At 42.6% G+C, this 17,960-nt stretch overlaps 1 protein-coding gene across 2 annotated transcripts in view; it reads right to left on the bottom strand.

Annotated features, from left to right (window-relative positions):
• LOC121355219 (Kv channel-interacting protein 1) overlaps positions 1 to 17,960 on the bottom strand; it is a 56,139-nt gene that overhangs the window by 11,883 nt on the left and 26,296 nt on the right. For both annotated transcript variants that reach the window (XM_041470476.1, XM_041470470.1), the window contains one exon: positions 1,725 to 1,849. In XM_041470476.1, the coding sequence (XP_041326410.1) occupies positions 1,725 to 1,826 (102 nt within the window). In that variant the 5' untranslated portion in view covers positions 1,827 to 1,849. The remainder of the gene's footprint in view (positions 1 to 1,724; positions 1,850 to 17,960) is intronic.

The raw sequence follows: 17,960 nt of genomic DNA, 5'->3' as shown, positions 1-17,960 counted from the left end.
AGACCTTGCCATCACTGCCAATTAATACTAAGACCTTCAATGATGTCCTAGGTTTAGGTCACAAGTTAAATGCCCTTGTCTGCCACTATTGCCCTGGGAGGTAATGCCTCTGTAGTGCAAAGTGCTAGTAGAATTGGAAAAGGCACGGGGTAAATGTCCTGCAAGCTGAGAGTGTTCCAGGTCTGCCTCACTGGTTTGCACCTGCAGCTGCAAATCCCCCCAGCACAGAGCAGAGCTCTCCCACACAGGATTCCTACCCAACAGCGACACAGAAATCACTGCAGAGATCTTAGCAAAACTGGGTTTAACATAACTCCGTAGGCAGTCATGCCATATCAGGGTGTTAACATGCCAAGCTCTGTCTCAAAAGCCGTGTGATTTCCTGCTGGCTGGCAAAAGCATAAAGAGATATCAGTGTTCAGTTAGGCAACTTCACACATGAAATGACCTCCTGCATAAAGCAAAGGCTGCAGAAATATGCCACATGCACCAACAAAAATACAGAAAGCTGAACTGTGTTTTGGGCCACTTAGGTGAGCAGAGAAATAAAGGGTGAAACCACCAGACTCCTTGGAAAAGTCAAATATACACTGCAAATGTGATTTGATCAAAAATTTTAAAAATCTGTCAAAAAGAAAGGCCCTTCTCAAAGTCTTGCAGGTTCCTCAGAACTGCCTGTATTTGAGGTAGCTCAGCTTTCTTTTGACAAGTTTTTACCCAAGTTTTTACTGAGAAATGTTAGCATTTTGCTGTAATGGTTTCTAAATGCTGGAGCTGTCCTGCAAGATAATATAAAAACCATTCTGTGTTTATTGAGCCAGTTTGATTCTGATCAAACTGTGTTTGTGTTAATCATCATTAAAACATCAGCTGGCACAAACCACCTGGGTGACTAAATCCTGACCCTCAGGCAAACATGTAATGAGTACTCATTCTTCAAGGTCCATAAAGCATCTGCTCCATGTAGCCTCAACATTCCCCATCCATTTCTCCTGACTGTGAGGAGCCTCTGAGAGGCAGCAGCAGAGGCAGGCGAAGGCTTGGGAGCTGCAGACTCTGGGCTCCCAGGGAGCCTGGCTGGAGCGGCGGCTCCCAAGGCTGGGCGCGGAGCTGCTCTGCACACCCAGTCACGCCAGCTGGCACTGCTGCCTGCTTGCCCAGAAATCTGCAGCCTCTCTCTGGTCTCCTCAGTCTTAACAGACATTCAACTTTTGATTTCTATTTGGCTCCTGCCACTCCAGCCTTATTCCCTACTTATGCAGGACCTTAAAGTCCTAAAGTGCTCTACTACAAGAGCAAGATTTCTGCAGCTAGAGAAGGGATGAAATATCCATCCTGGGCATCTAATTACAAGGGAACAGTACCACTTATATTTCAACATGAGGAGATGACAACAAGGCTTAAATAAGTAGCCATAAAAACATTTTCAGGTTATCTTCAAGTACTGGCACAGCTGAGGAAATTGAAGTCTGCTTGCTGACATTTGGGGAACAAATTTAATGAGACCATTATGTGCTGAATATTCATCCAAACCCAGTTTCAGGCAGATTGCAGTGTCATAAATATTAGATGGAGAGGCAGATTGTGCTCATTTTGCTGTGGTAAGGGAGATCTTATACAAAACTACTAATTCTTAGCAGGGGAATAATACAAAATCGAGCTGAGCAGTTGAGGCTGGTGAGGACATACATATTAGACTCTGTTCATTGCAGTACTGTTCTTACATTTTTAAATCCTCTGTAAAGAACTTGAAGTTCTCTTTTAGTGAAATTGGTTTGTGCTTCAAGCTGTTCCAGTCCCTCGGGTCTATGGCACACTGTCGTCATTTCTAATTCATCTTCAATTTTATCTGAAAGAGAAGACAGGAAAATATTTATTTTGGCTTTTACCTTTGCTCTTTTAACATGATGGATAGGACAGACTGGATTTCAAGAGCAACAGATCAAAAAGAAACCACCAACAGAACTGATCTGTGTGACTGTTTTCAACCTCCTGAAATCAAAATAAAAGCCACAGGGGTAAAGTAATAGCTCACATTTCTTCCTGGGCTGCCAATTAGCTGCCCATCCACAGAGCCAAAATGGTGGTGAGAGCAGCAGGGCAGCAGCAGACACATTGCTCCAAAAGGCAACCACAGACATTTCATACCTAAATATTGAGACAGTGTGGAGGAATGGCACTTCTAAAGTACTGGCTTTAGCTTTCTAACTGTGCAAATATACCTGAGAGAGCAGACATGCTCAGGCATATCAGACAGTGACCTTATACTGGGGTGAAACAGTGAGGGAAACTCCTCTGTGTGCTAACCAAAAAGCTTGCTCTAGAGACATTGAAGGTCACTTTTGTCCTAGGAGAAATTCAAATTTTGTCTACAGTTGCAGAATCTGGAATTAATTCAGCCTGAATTTAGAAGGAGTTTTTGGAGAAAGAGATAAAAAACAAAAAACACTTATATGCATTTTATTCAAGAGTGTTCTTCTACAAGGAAGAAAAATACTATCACACCCTGATTTACCATAACCTTACTTCATTTTTGATGTATGTTTTCCCCTGCCAAGCCCTTCCCTCAGCAGTGTATGCAATGCCCAAATACATAGATATTTAGTGTCTATCAGTTTGAGATTCTCTAAACTTCAAGGACCAGATCCAGCCTTCAGCTGACATGAAAATCCAATCCAGATCCAAAAGGTGCTTGGCATAAAAGCAAACACTCCCCTTACTGTCAAAAACTGCACAATTCATATCTTGTAAAAACATTTTAGGCTATTTGGCTCAAGCACAATATAGTCATTTCTGTTGTAAGCCAACAATTTAAATCAAAATTTGCAAGCAAATAGAATTACTCCGAATAGAGGAAAGGCATGAATTCAGAGCAGACTCAGTGAAAGAACAGACCAGACCAAAGGTGTATTTTCATAAGCTAATTAATTTTGCAGAGATACACACACACACATATATATATACACATACATATATGTATACTAAATTGAACATTATTAAGGGAGGGAACATGTCAGTAAATGCTAATGGTTAATTAACATTGGTTCATTTTGTCAGTATTAAGAAACTGGTTCAAAATACTGGTGAATTCAGCCATCCTCTTAATCTACCACATCTGCAGCATCACAGTCATCATTTGTAGGCCTTGAACAGATAAAATGTATTCCTAAATCCTGTTCTGAGGGTCCCTTGCACAGCAGGAGAATAAAGGTGAGAGGCTGTAACAGCAAGGAACAGGAGCAGAGTATCAGCTGTTCATGATGAAGAAAAAGGGACTGAAGGCTGGCAAGGGGCCAAAAGAAGCCTGAAGTACACACCTTCCCCACACAAAGGGAAAATGAAGAGTCTAGAAATTACAGCTTCTGTTAGAATAAAGGAAATATAAAAGGATGTCTGCTACAGGAAAAAGTAATTTGAAATAAGGGAGAAAAGCCATTTTCTTTGCACGAGAATGAATGACACAAAACGAAGGAATACAGAAGCTGTGAAGAGAAAATTGTGGGGAAAAACCTCTTTAAAACGAGGAACGAGAAATGAGTGGTTGAAAAAAGGAAAGAAAATCCACCTCAACAGTCCTCACTCTCCACAAAGATTTGGCTTTTTTTGTTATTTGTTTCCTTTCAGTGCTTGCTCTCAAGTCAGCTCTTTTCAACCTGTAGCTTCCATTCCCTGATACCCTATAAATTAACCACAGAAACTTCAATGGCAAACCAGGAGATTGGCACTTCCTCCTCTGCCCTCGCTTTTTATCATGGGCATTGTATTTCCTTTTATTTGCATTTTCATTATCATCCTGGCTCAGTCCCTCCAGCTCTTCAGAGGTGTCACTGTATGAAATATGAGCTCTTGCATTTATTACAACTGCAGTTTTATTAAACTGAAGTTCAGTGAGGGTGGTGAGTGCAAGCAGAAGTGTATATACATTAACACATGCAAATCTAAACTTCTGATAGGAATGATGTTAAGATATTTTATCTAATACCACATTCTTCCTCAGTTTTGCCTTGTTTACAGTTTTCTTCTGAGAGATTTGAGTGTAGGAAACAACCTTGCTGCTGTTTTAAAATTAATTTTCTTCTTCAATTCACTGATGCATGAACAGACCTTGGGACCAACTGCACACACAGTGAGGGGCGAGTTTGGTCACCTCCCCAGCTCAGTGACACCTGTACCTGCCTGGTTCTTACAGCATCCTTATCCTTTCCAAGCTGGCAGGACATCCCTGTGCTGCTGATGGAGACACACACTCAGGGGCTGGACACCATCCAGCTGCTCAGTGAGAGCTTGAACCTTAGCAAAGCTGCCTTTCTGGGGTTCTTTTCTTTTCTTTTCTTTTCTTTTCTTTTCTTTTCTTTTCTTTTCTTTTCTTTTCTTTTTTCCTTTTTCTTTTTGGGTTATCTGTGCTCACTAATCAGGCGGAAGCAGTAACTAATGCAGAAGGCTTCTTCTGCTTACAGGTACTGATAAATGGTAATTTATTCTTTTTCTGTTTTTATTGCCAACACTTGTTGAAATCATCCCAGGATGACTCGCTTCCACACCAGATGGCTGCAGTGAGTTGTGTCCTAGGCTGAACATTGTTTAGCCGGTACAGAGCATTCACGTAGCTGTTTTCCTTACAATGTATTTTAAAATGGAAGAATGGGACGTAGCATTTCTTGAGTTAGGATTTATTTCTGCCCATATTTTTGTGGCTGCTTTAATAGCAGGGTATGAGGTCGGCATCTGGTAGAATCACCTGTGGTAATCTTACTCCACTGTAGGCCCAGGTTAAAATAATCACTTAGGTTTGTATTTTTTGTGCAAAATAGCATCTGAATTTGCTTAGCCCCTAGGATATGCACATTTCCTTTCATAATGGAAACCAAACAGTGACTTCACTTTACAAAGAAAAATAATCTTGACACACTTGCAAGTACATGCATATTTTAGATTGTTGCTAATGAAAGAGACTTTTTTCATTTCACTGCTCCTTGCTCAAGAGCAGAGAGTGAATTTTCCTTAAGGAAAATCGATGTTTAAACAGAATACGGTTTAGAAGTTACTTTAAAAATGAGGTTTGCTTTATTCATCCTTTCATATTTGTTCCAATTTTACCTTTGGTTATCTTTACAATTTGGAAAGTTCCACATTCAAAGTGCCTGAAAATGGCCCTGCATTTCAGACAACGGTTTGCATTGGAAGGACCTTAAAGATCATCTAGTTGCAACCCCCTGCCATGGGCCGGGACACCTTCCACCAACCCAAAGCCCATCTGTGCACCATAAAACAACGGTGTGTTATTCCCCAGCTGCTGCCTCGGCCCTGGGACTCAGCAGCCACCATCCCGAGCCTGCCCATCCTTGCTGGTGCCTGCAGCTGCCCCTGCACCCCCAGACCGTGCCCAGGGCTGGGCTCTCACATGCTGGGGAAAAAGCATCAAAGAGCACCTAACACACCTTCCTCAGGTGCAATCCTGCAGCATTTCCAGCCCACGTGCCTGCCAAATGAGCAATAGTGAAGCCTCATACAGTGCTAGGGCTGGCCAAGGACAACCCAGAGCCTAAAACAGTTTAAAGGGTGTAAACGATGATTTAAATAAATATGTAAATTATTTAAATAAAGATGTAAATGACACTGTCCCCTGCATCCAAAGGCTGCAAGGTGAAAATGCAGAACACCAGTCTCCATGGTTCATGGGAGGACCTTGAAAACAAGTTGCTCATAATAAATTCACTTTTTGTTAAGGAAAACAGTCAAGGCATAAAGTGCAGCTAATGTGCCCCGTGTTAATTGTAAAACTGACAGGCGTTAGATGAAATGGGTAATTTTACAAATACAGCTGAAGGGGATTAAATTATGTGCAAGAATTATTAGACTGCATCTTACTTTTATTAAAAAAAAAAAAAAAAAAGAAGCTGTATTTTAGGAGCGAGGACCTGAAGAAAAAATTAACTCTACCCATTATATACTTGAAATTAATCTCCAGACAGAACGTGCTCTTGGGCAGGTCTTGCAGGAAACAGGTCTTGCCTGTGAGAGATCACTTGCAAATATTAGAAATTTCGCGAGGAAAAATAACTCAAGGCCTGAGTGCGTAAGTGCTCATTAGGGCAGGAGCTGGGCGAGAGCTTTGTCCCTGGGGCTCTGAGCCTCCCGACCCCGGCCCCGCTCTCGGGCAGTACACTCCTGTGCTGTGCCATGTGCTTGTCCCCGGGCACTGTCCCTGGCTTCAGGCGACCCCCCTGGCACAGCCCGCACGCCCCTGGAGCCGCGCAGGGACAGAAGCGGCATCTCGGGTCAGCTGTGATCCCAAAAAGGGGGCAAGGAAAATCTGCTCATGGCAAACAGCAGTTAAAAAATGGAACAGAGGTACCTAGTGATGTATCAAATAGTAAACACAATTAAAGTTGAACACCTATTGTTATTATTATTATTATTATTATTATTATTATTATTATTATTATTTATTAATATTATACTGCCTGGCTGGAGAGATGAGTTTCCAAAAGGGACTCTCTCCAGGCAATAAACCAAAAAGAGAGTGGTGTCTCCTTATCCACTCCCTTTTTTCTGATAAGACTTTCTGACTCCTTCAGGTCTATTTTGAGTTAGATTTGATGGCCCTTGTGGGTCTCTTCCAAGTCAGAATATTCTGTGATTTTCACCAGTAAACCAGCAACATCAAATTAATTCCACAAGCAGCCAAGCTTAGCAGGGTGGTTCTGCCTGTGTGAACCTGCAACACCACCACTTGCTGAGAGAAGATACTTGAAAACCCAACAGCGTATAAAACTCTAAGATAAAAATAGCTAATAATAACAAATATAATTAGTAAAAAATAGATTTTTTTAGATTTCTTGCCTAATCCTTACAATGATCTGTTCACAATGTATAAATACTGTCCACTGCCTCTCCTTTAATTAGTTTCACAGCGGTACACAGGGATGAAAAATCAACATTATTCTCCAAAAAAGGAGGGACCAGAATTTTGAGGTACCCCCCAAATGTTTTTCTAGCACACAGCTAAGGTCAGGTACCACGACTTGAACATGAAATATGCAATGTCAAATTTGAATTCAGATGTTTCTGCAGACACTGTATGAAGTTCACCTGTCATCAGAACTGTTTTTGTTGTGACCATTCCCAGAGGAGGAGACTGCAACATGTCCTTGCAGTGCACACAAAGGATATGCGGGCAGAAGCCACTGGCCTTAAACTGGTTTCCCCAGGTGGGAAATTCAGGTTGAGCTGGAACCAAGCCAAGATTGTGATTCCAAAACAGCGAGGGAAAAGAAAAACCATGAGAATGTCAAGCAATCCAACACGATGCTTTTTTTAGAAGAACTATCAGAAACTCTTCAGAGCACATAGTCGTAAGAAACTTCTGAATTATGAATTAGGTAAGTAAAACTAATTTTTTTTCCTTTTATGGAATAAGTAATTTATCAAAAAAACTCTGACGAGCCAAGAAAATGCATTACAAATGGACTTATTATCTCTGTGAATTATTGCTGTCAATGTTTTTTTTTTTTGTCTTTAAAAAGCAAATCAGACACTTCAAGTCCCTGATTTATGACTGCACCAATTTCCATTTAGACTGGCTTGCTCTAGCTTTGAGTTAGGAAACGGGTTTTGGAAGAACAATAATCAATGAATATATATAATAGGGTGAAATCAAGCAATCAAAACTATTTATTAGTTCAGTGCCTAATTCAAGTACCTTTTATCCCTGAGTTATCATGGGGAAAATGAGTTGTGTATTTACATTCATGCAGGTTTTAACTACAATGTAAAACCTAAGGGTTTTTCCTCCCATCAGAGATACCTTTTTTGAGCAGGTGGGATTACACACACTTGGCACTGGCTGCAGACTTGACAAGAGAACATATAAAACATTCAGAAAAAGAAGGTGAACAGGTACAGAGTTTGGCACAGAGAAGGTGAACAGGTACTCTGTTTGGCACAGAGACAAACACAAGTTAAACCACATAAACCCCTTGTAAGGGCACTCTCAATCATGTACAGTGTTTAAGGGCACAATTGCAGCTGATCACAAAGCTGTAGCCTCCGCTGAGATTTTAGTCCGCATTGGGACTTTTCACCTGGAGACAGAACTTGTGCCTCTAAGTGTGTGTTTGTTCCCCTTTCAGGGAGAAAACCCTCTCCTTTTCAGGGAGAAAAAGTGTGTGTTCGTTCCCCTTTCACTGAGGGCCTGGCTGTGCCCCCCCCAAGGCACCCTGCACCAAACGCAGATCTGGGGAGATGCAGGAGCAGCCCCAGGTGAGGACAGCCAGAGCACTCTTTCAAATTATATTCCTCGCAAATGTTCACATGACTGTGATACATCCAGAAGCCATCTCCCCCCTGCACCATGTTTGTGGTCAGTTTGTCAGTCTACTGAGAGCACAGCAGTTCTTTGCAGCTTTCTCTCTCTCAAGTTACCCAGTCACATAAAATTTTACTTCTTCACTAGGGAATTATGCAGCAAATGAGCAGAGCTGTAATACATCCATGCTCATAACCTACACTGGAATTCTGCACAACACCAGTGCTAATTTCATGCTAAGAATCTTTAAAAAACAATTAGCTGTTTTTTCTACTTTGACCTTAAATGTCAATTAATGATCAGTTTGTTTGGATTTTGTTGTTGTTGTTGTTTTTTAAATGAAGCTTCGGTTATGGTTTTTAAAACAGAAATATTTCTTTTCCCAAGCTGTAAACGTGTGGGTTTACTCACATTTATGAGGGAAATTTGTGTGTGTGTTAGCATACACTCTCTTTCAGAAACAACAGTGTATGAAACAGAACTTGCCACAGAAATATAAAGCAACAGTAGCAGTGGAAGCAATTTTCCTCTTCAAACAGGTGCATCACTGCATTATGGCAATTCACCTGTGTAAAGACTAGAAATAGAACAAATTGGTTTGGTCCAGTCAGAATTGAGGACAGAAACACTACCACAAATGAGCACTCTGCAGATCCCATGCAAATGAGCCAGTTCTTCCTAGAAGATCACTTTTCCCACTTCACAGAACTGTTCAAGTTGAACAGATTGCTCCAAAACGTGAAACATTATTAAGCAGAACACAAGTACCAATTAAGCTCTATTTGCACAGAAGAAACTGCAAAAACAGTATCGTTCCAATACAGATCCAGATGCTTCAGTAAGAGAAAATGTCCTTAAATGCATGTCATGCTGCGAGCAAGCTCTCTGCTGACACACAGTGCACGCCCGGCGGGCTGGGGACAGCTCAGGGCCACCACTGGGCACAGACTGTGCTCTGGAGATGTGCTATTGTATGGGCAGCACCCTCACTTTGGGCATTTAAATGGACCCTGATCTCGGGCAACCTATAGTGCCTGGATGTCTTCTTCATAAAAATATTCACGTCCCAGTTTTTGTTTTGCCAAAGAAGCAGAACTAGAAGGGAGGCTTCAGGACACTAAGATAAAAGGACAGTGCCTGAACCCTGCTACCTCTGATGTTCCTTTAAGTACAGACTACATACTTCCTGACTCAGATAAAGCTGCTTTGATACCTGTACCTAGATTCTCCTCCTACAGAGCATTTTGAATGCAGAATAAATCAGGTACTGGTTTTTACACATACACACTGCTACCCAGGGTGAGAGCATTTGCTCGCTAAAACTTTTCATCCAAATAAATGTCAGTTCCTGATGGCAATTAAAAAAAATAGAAAACCTCATCCAATACACTATTTCTTTGGCATTAGTAAAAATCCAGTGTGAAAGCAGCAAGTTGTTTGAAGATTTCCAACAGTTTATTCCTTACAAGGAATTAATTCCTTTTCTCTTTCCCCAGGGCCATACCTAGCTTGTGGTGATGCTCCCAAGACCAGCTGTTTCAGCCAACTGCCTCAGCCACAAATCCTTCCCTATCCTTCACCCCTGGGGTTATTCCCTCAGGAAGGGAGTGAGTGGTCAGAGGGGTATGAATTGTTCGCCTGTCCTGTACACTCTGCTATCAGCATTGTTGTTGTTACTGTTTGTTTTCTTATTTCATTGCTATTTCTAGCGAATATCTCAATCCATGATCTTTACCTTTCTGTCTCCAATTCTCCTCTCCAGCCCACTGGAGGGGGAGAGAGAAAGCAAATGAGGGGCACATGGTCTGAGGTGTTCCAGTGGCAGCACCAGAGCAGGGGTGAAACTGAGACCTCCCTGAACTCCCATGCAAGAGCCAAACCACCAGCTGCTCCAGACAGGCAGCAGAGCAAACAGGCAGGGAGCTGAAAGCCCAGCAGACAAGATAGAAGAGTTTCAGGATACAGACAATAGATTAACATTTTCCTAAATTTGGCCCAGTTAGTGGTGCTGGAAACCGTACAACTTTGTCCCTGTGGCAAAAGGTTATTTGGGACAAGGACGAAACTTCCTTCCATTTTTCTGTGTCCTTATTCTGTTTCTCCTGGAGGCCAATAGGGACAACCACTGTAAGACATTCTACTAGGATATAAATGCAACCAACTACACACTTGTGAAGCCAAAATATTTAGTTATTTAAAACTTTACCATGCTTAGGGTTAGAAGATTTAGAATCTACTAATCTAAGGATCTCTCTGCTTCTAAAACTCAGTAATTCTCTAACTAGGAAAGGAAGGCCATGAGGTTTAGATCTTCCCAGGCTGGGATCTGGCTTTGATCAGCCCTCTAAAAGCATTGGCAAATTCAGAGATCTGGTCTGTTTTCGAAATACCACCAACAGAGAGTGATTTGAGACTAATAAACACCAGTGCTTGTAAACACTGGAGGTGTTCTGGCTGACAGTGTCTGAGGACTTCTGTGGGCAGAAAACAAATACACAATTAGGAACATGACCAATGCCAGAATGCAACTTATTAAATTTTCATGCTGACTCTGATTACTTTCATTTAGCAGCACAGATGTTAAACCAGAATGAGGAGATAGAGTGCCCATGAGTACTGGGAAATGGCTGGTAATATGAGCAAGATTTGGAAAAGAGTCATTAGAGCAGATGCTGCACACACGTGCACTGATCGCTCTTACCAGTCAGTTGATTTTAAAGAAGCCACAAAAACATTGGACTATATTAGATTTCATAATTCTGATTGTTCCATCCTGTTTTAAGGAGTCACGTAGCAGCTCTAATGCAATCCATTGGAGCGTCGTGGTTTGGAATGGGCAGAAATTCAGGGAAGTGATGCAAAGTTTTTTTGTGTAACTGACAGTCTGTTGAACCACTGAGAAGCTGGACACGCCGCTGTGAAACACACATGTTAAAGACGAAAAAACCCGGGAACTTTCTCTTTCCTTTCCAGTGGGCGAAGAGGTGGCGGCCCCAGCCCCGGCCCCGGCCCCAGCCCCCGTCTCGGCCGAGCCGGGCCGGGCAGTCCTGCCGCGGCCCGAGCCTCTTCTCCCCTCATCGGCCCGTTCCGGCCGGGCCGGGCCCCAGCACCTGCCGGGCAGGCATGGGGGGAGGCTGCCGAGCCCAGGCCGGAGCAGGGCTGGCCGCGGCTGTGAAGATCTTACCGTCAGGTCCCCTCCCCGCAGCACGGCTGAGACCAGAGAGCCCTGCAGCCCGTGTAGAGTGGCCCTGCGGCTGGAACTGAACACGGAGAAAACCAAAGATCAACCACGAGGCCGATCCTGATACAGCCCAGCCGTGGCTCCCGCCACAAGTCACCGGCGGGTCAGGTAGGCCCTAGGTGGGATGTTAAACCTTTTGTTATGAATAAGGTGGTAATTCGTGCTGGAAGAGTAAGATTATTAATATAAAATAAAGCCTTACAAATCACGCCAGCAAGAGAGAAAGGGAGATTACTACATAGGATGACAAAAACCACAGCTAGCAGCTGAGGAGGAGGTGCATCATTAACATACAAAGTAAACCTAGCCCATCCAGGAGATGGGTGCTCCCAGTGGCATGAACGAGAGAATGCCCAGCGATGATGGCCCATGTAGATGTTCACCTCAGACAGACAGGACCATCAAGGACATACATCTGAATGCCGGATTCTGGGAACGGGAGGACAGATACACATCAGTTCCCAACGAGAGGCTTTGTCCAGAGGCTTTGTCCAGCTGCAAGGCAGAGAATAGACACAGCATGAATATGAAGAACTCCAAAAAGGGACAAAGGAACTCCACCAGCATGAATATGAAGAACTCCAAAAAGGGACAAAGGAACTCCACCAGCATGAATATGAAGAACTCCAAAAAGGGACAAAGGGACTCTGCTGTGGGCAAGAGTATAAAAATCGAACTCTGCCAGGCGTCATTGGTGAACAGAGGGATTTGGTGCGATAGAGGCTGGATCATCGTTCACCCGTTCTGATCCCAGGGTCGGTGCTGCTTTTGATTGTTGGTGGTCGGGACTGTATATTGGTGGTGAATAAATTCTATTTTTATTTTTTTTATTAAATTGGCTGGATCAATTTTTACCTATAACACTTTCAATACTTCAGTCCTACCTCGAGTGAGAGAAAGGAACAAGATGCAAGCATGTAAAGGAACAGCATGAAGACATCGAGGTCAGTGAGGAAGAAGTTAAGTCCCAGATGGGAGGGAATGAGGAGATGCCTAGATCTTGGGGCTGAAATCCTCTTGTAAGCTATGGAGAAAATACTCTTTTTCCCTATAATGCATGAAACTATGGGGAGATGAAAGTGTTCAAATTGATACTGAGTAAAGGCCTCCATGGTAAAGTAAGCTGATGTTAAAGTAGCTGTGATCCCCTAAGAAGTTTGAACAGAGAAAGAGAGAAGGGTGCCTTCTCCCATGCCCCTAGGAGAAGAAGATGTCTCTTCCCAGGCATGAAGATGATTTTAGAGATAGATAATGAGAACTTTTGCCTTTGAACAATTCATCTTTAAAACAATACCCCATAAGCTGACACGGCCCACTGACAAGCTGTGGGAAGGCTTGTGGCAATGGGAAGGGCTTCACGATGGCAGGGTTCCCCGGGGTGGCTGCTATTCGTGACAACGTTGAGAACCACAAGAGAACTGGTTTTTTCCTCTTGTGGAAAAGTCTCCATAACCTTAACAAGGGAGACTTCTCTTCCTAAGTGAACTGAAGAAAGACTCTTTTAGAGGTGTTATACTGACTGGAAATTTTAGGTTTGGTTTCTTTACATTGTCAGTGGGAAAGAAAAGGTTGTGGGGGGAAGAGAAGTGTTCTGAAGAGTTTGGTTTGATTCTCACTACTTTTTTTCTTTTAATAACTATTAATAACAATTTCTTTATACCCTCTTAAAGTTTTAAGCCTGTGACCTTCTCCTAATCCTGTCTCACAGCAGGAAGTGAGTGCAGCGTTGATTAACCAGCACCAAAACGTACCACACTCTTTAGCACATTGACTGGGAAATTTTAAAATTGGGAAGATCTTAAACTGGTGAACCAAAACCACTATACCAAGGAAATCTGCCAAAGAGCAAGAGGCACAAGGAACAGTTTGAGATGAGTATGCCATCATGGTTAAGCTCATCTCAGAGCTGAGCCTTGCACAGAGGAGCCCTTTGGCTCTTTCCCTTTTGCTCTGGACTCTGACATCTGGATGGGGCCACAAAAGAGAAAAGGCAACCAAGACCCACAACCTGTGATAGGAACTTCTGGTCTAGAATCAACCTAGGGAAGCCTGACCTGTCTGCAGGTGCACAGTCCTATTTATTTTAGGGAGGAAGAAATACTTGAAATATTTTAAATGGTGCATGTGAAGAATAAAGAAGAAAAATTTCCTTTTCAGAATGCTTCAGATTACATCTTGCAATGTCAATACTCCTTTTATTCATCTACATGAAATTATAATTAAGTTTTGGCCTAGTCCCAGAATAATAGGACAATGGAGAGCTAGAGTACTGTACATGCAAAGACACACAAAGGCAGTCTCTGTGAGCTGCCAGTCCTGCCCTGGCACCTGGGAGCCCTCACTCCTGCCCTGGGGCAGCAGGAGCAGCCCTGAGGTGTGGGCACAGGGCACTGCTGCCCCTCTGGCCCTAGGGACTGGTCTGGCAGCTTCACCTTCACTACAGAACCTTTTGTGCCTAAACCTGTGAGAAATGATGCTCACTTTTAAAATGTCAAAGATTTATTAAACTTTAACAAAATACAACAAAGGACTGAATAAGGAAAAATTACAGCACTAGGAGCATGGAACTAGACCACCATGTGCTCACCCACAAAATGCCTGCTCCGCCTTTTGTACCTATGGTGTTTCCTCAGGTAACCCTAACCCCTCCCTAAGTCTGCCAATTAACTCTTCTCTGCCATCTATTGGTGGAGACTGCTTCCTTGCACCTTCACTGGAGGTCAGATGTCACCATGCGCATCTCCTGGTAACAAGCCTGCCCTCCCCCAAATGCCTCGTGCGAGGGGCACAGGTGCACACCCTCCGTCCACGTGTCCTGACTACCAAGGCCGTACCTTGGCAGCCATACAGGGGGAAAGGGGACTCTGGAGAGAACAGAGGACATCCAAACAACAAATCACAATAACGTAACTATCCAGCAATAAAACTTCTTAACATGCACATACTATTCATCCCTTAATTGTGAGAGCCAACTATCGCATTACTCATCTATAACAAACCCCAGCACTCTCAGGTGCAGTCAGCCACAACAGCCCCTCGCCCCAGGTGCAGTGACAGACCCCACCACTGGCACTGCCACACCCACCCACAGGCACACGGCTGCTGCCGGGAGCCAGGGACTGGCACAGCACTGCTGTCAGGAAGGGTGATACACATAAAATGTACAAATTAAATGTTTTACTCTTTCAACTGTGTGAAACCTCCTTTTAAGAGAGAAAGAATTAACTTAGGACTTAATTAAGATACATTAAGATTAATTAGGACTTAATTAAGATACATTTGGATATGCATCCTCAATTCAAGGTTCCCATGTGTGGGCTTAAGAACTGCAGAAGAGGGCTTAAAGTAATGTTAATTATATTTCATTTATATAAACTATTTATATAGCGATCCCTTTTCAATTATAAGCACGTCTAAATTCCTTCAAGAAAAGCAGCCTTATCCTGAAATTCTTGAGGATCCTCTTCAAAAGAAATCTCTCCCCTACAACCATAAATTTATCAAGCCAAGTGATATTATTCCAGATTTCAAAACATGACACTTTCAAATACCTTTCTTGTGGTTCTTGAATGTTACTGAAAACAAGGACACAACCATGAAAGCACAGGCACGTCTGTATCTAGATGAGTGATGCTTCATGTCAGTGAGAATGGGTTCAGCATCAACGGGGGAAGCTGGAGCACAACTCTCATTTTAAGACTTACTAATAACAGTGTGTCCACGATACTTTGGCAAATCAGTGTAAAAGATGTTAACATTTCACCAGAGTGAAGCCATCTCAGACACTGCCCTGGGGTTGGTGGAAGGATGTGTTTTCAAAACCCTGATGGGCTTTTCCAGAGTTCACACAGTCAGTCTCAGGCTGCACACTTCTCGTTCCTTCCACCTCAGTGCCCCCTTTCCTTCCCTCCCTCCTCCTGCAGGGAGAGCAGAATCTCCTGCCCTTGCTGCTGTGGGGCTGTTCACCTGCTCTCAGGACACAGGCTGGCACTGCTCACAGGAGCTCACTGCAGCAATGGGAACAGAAACCATAGCTGACTGCTCCTCTCAGGCCAAATGAAAAATTACTAAACACATCTGTCTGCAAGATTTCAAGCACCTTTTGTGTAATGATGATCTAAGTTATCTTTAATGGTACAAGCAAAAAACCTTTTTAACCTGACCAGGTCTCTTTAACGTGAATGCTGTTTTCACACTATTTAACTTCTATAAGTTAAACATGTATGTCAAGTGGGAAAAAACTCCACACTTATTTTCTTTTCTGCTGCAATAAGAAACCACATTTATTTCATTTAAAATTTACAACTATTATTTATTAGCAGGCAGAAAGCTTCTGGGTATAATAAAAATCTGGTACATAATGCTGCAGAGCTTGCCTGAGGAGAGGGGGAATTAATTGTAATAAAACTCATTTAAAGAGCCTCGTAGCATTACTTTAGAAATACTAAAAAGAAGGGGGGAGAAGCAAGAAGAAAAAGAAAGATTTTTTTGGTAAATCACAAAATATTTTCTGTTCTTTCTGCTAAATTCTCATATGAAAAGACAAGTTTCCTCTCATGGCTGCATTTAAGAGTATACATGGAAGGAATATTTTCTTTTCCACACTTGCTAACATTTTTTCTTTTGACACCAAGCAGTTATGTCTGATAATTTCTTCCTGAGTATCAGATTATTACATTCCTATTTTAGAGACTTTTGATGGCTACCACACACAGGAGGGGTCAGCTCTTTAAGCACACCCAACCTTGTGGTTACATGTTGAGGCCAGCTTGCACAGCTTCACTCAGAAAAAATAATACCAGAATCACCTAGAAACGCACTTGTAACGCAATGGCAGGACTGAAGAGAGAAAAGAAAAACTTAGGGAGAAGTTCAGGACTTGTGTACTCCAGACTGCACGTAGGGATAGCACACAGCGACAGCACACGGGGGCATCGCTCTTGCCTGGCTGAGTGGAGCCAGCCAGCGATACCAATTCCTTTAATAAGGTATTATCCTTACTGTGTGCATTTTCTATTAGATATTGGCTGTATTTCCCACTATTGGAAACAAAAATAAATAATCTTCCTGTGAAAATTAAATCCCTTCAGATTATACTTCAGAATTCCGTTTCAGTCTTCAGGAGGTTGGGTCGGTTTTTTATTACCTTGTTTTGGAAACACTCTCTGCTAAACAAAGTAACCTGCATGGGACTGCTGTACAATTCTGCCTGAATCCCTCATCATCCAACAGCTCCTCCTTTCCAAAGTACATCATAGGAAAGTGTTGCAAGGGCAGAGACAATAAACAGTGAGAAAACAGAAAGCCAGACTCATCAGGTATAAAGAGTTTGGTCTGTAACCATCAATCACAGACACTGTAACATCTATCAAGCAGCCTGACAGCTGATTCAGGAGCATCGGGGAATCCCTACTCTCCACAATGCTGCCATTCAGTTTAGAAAATGATGTGAATATATTTTTCTTGAACCATATTAGCTTTTCCTTAAAACCAACCTCTGCCTTGCAGGCAGTGCAGGTACTAATGCTTGCACCCTTCTCCCCTCTGGCTGCCTGATGCCTCTACCCCTGCTGCAGCTGGATGGGATGTGGATCCCATGGATGAGGGCAGCACCCAGCACCACATCCTGGCTCAGGGAGCTGCACTTTTGACATGCACAGCCACCTGGAGACTGCAAGTGTGCAAGGTGGATTTTAGGCAGCAGTTGCAGTCCACAGTCTCTCTTGCAGCTCTAGAAAATGGGTAAAGCATAGGCTCCTCCTCTTCAGGAATCTGTTAGATCAGCTTATCATCAGTGCATTTTATCTTGGAAAAAAACTGAAGCCAAACCAAAATTACTGTAAAAAATAAAACTGAGGATTTCCATCAAACTTTATACAGTTCAATAAATTTTATTTCAAAATAGTCTACAGAATATTAAGTGCTTCTTACAACCTTCTTCCCAGCAGATAAAGTGATGCATATAGGGGGGAAGGGATAGAGACAAGATGCAAGGGAAGAAACATATTCAGGTACAAAACTCTGGTACTGTTGCATTTTAATATACATTGAAAATTAACAGAAGCACAACAATCATGGAACATGGTGTGGGATATGTTAGAAATTTTGCTGTGGTATATTGGTGTATTCTTCTTGCACATCTACCATGTTATTTTAAGAAAGGCCCATTTTAAGTTGTGCTTAATAAAATACCTAATCAAGATCGTTATCTAGCTGTTGCATCACTACTACAAAGGTTTGCGCTTTTAAACCATTAACAAACTTCTAAGTTAGCTTAGCACCCAAGTCCTTCAAACACTGATGCATAAAGCACAATAAGCAGTTCTACTTCACACACTAGTGCACATTTTTATATCTTCCCCTCAGCACTCTGCCCATCCCACTAAAAACACATCCCTTTCTTCTTATGGC

The sequence above is a fragment of the Pyrgilauda ruficollis genome, unplaced genomic scaffold, assembly GCF_017590135.1.
Source record: "Pyrgilauda ruficollis isolate IOZ18807 unplaced genomic scaffold, ASM1759013v1 scaffold105, whole genome shotgun sequence".
NCBI classification, from domain to species: Eukaryota; Metazoa; Chordata; class Aves; order Passeriformes; family Passeridae; genus Pyrgilauda; species Pyrgilauda ruficollis.
Note: the sequence above shows the minus strand (reverse complement) of the source record. Positions and strands in the feature narration are given on the sequence as shown.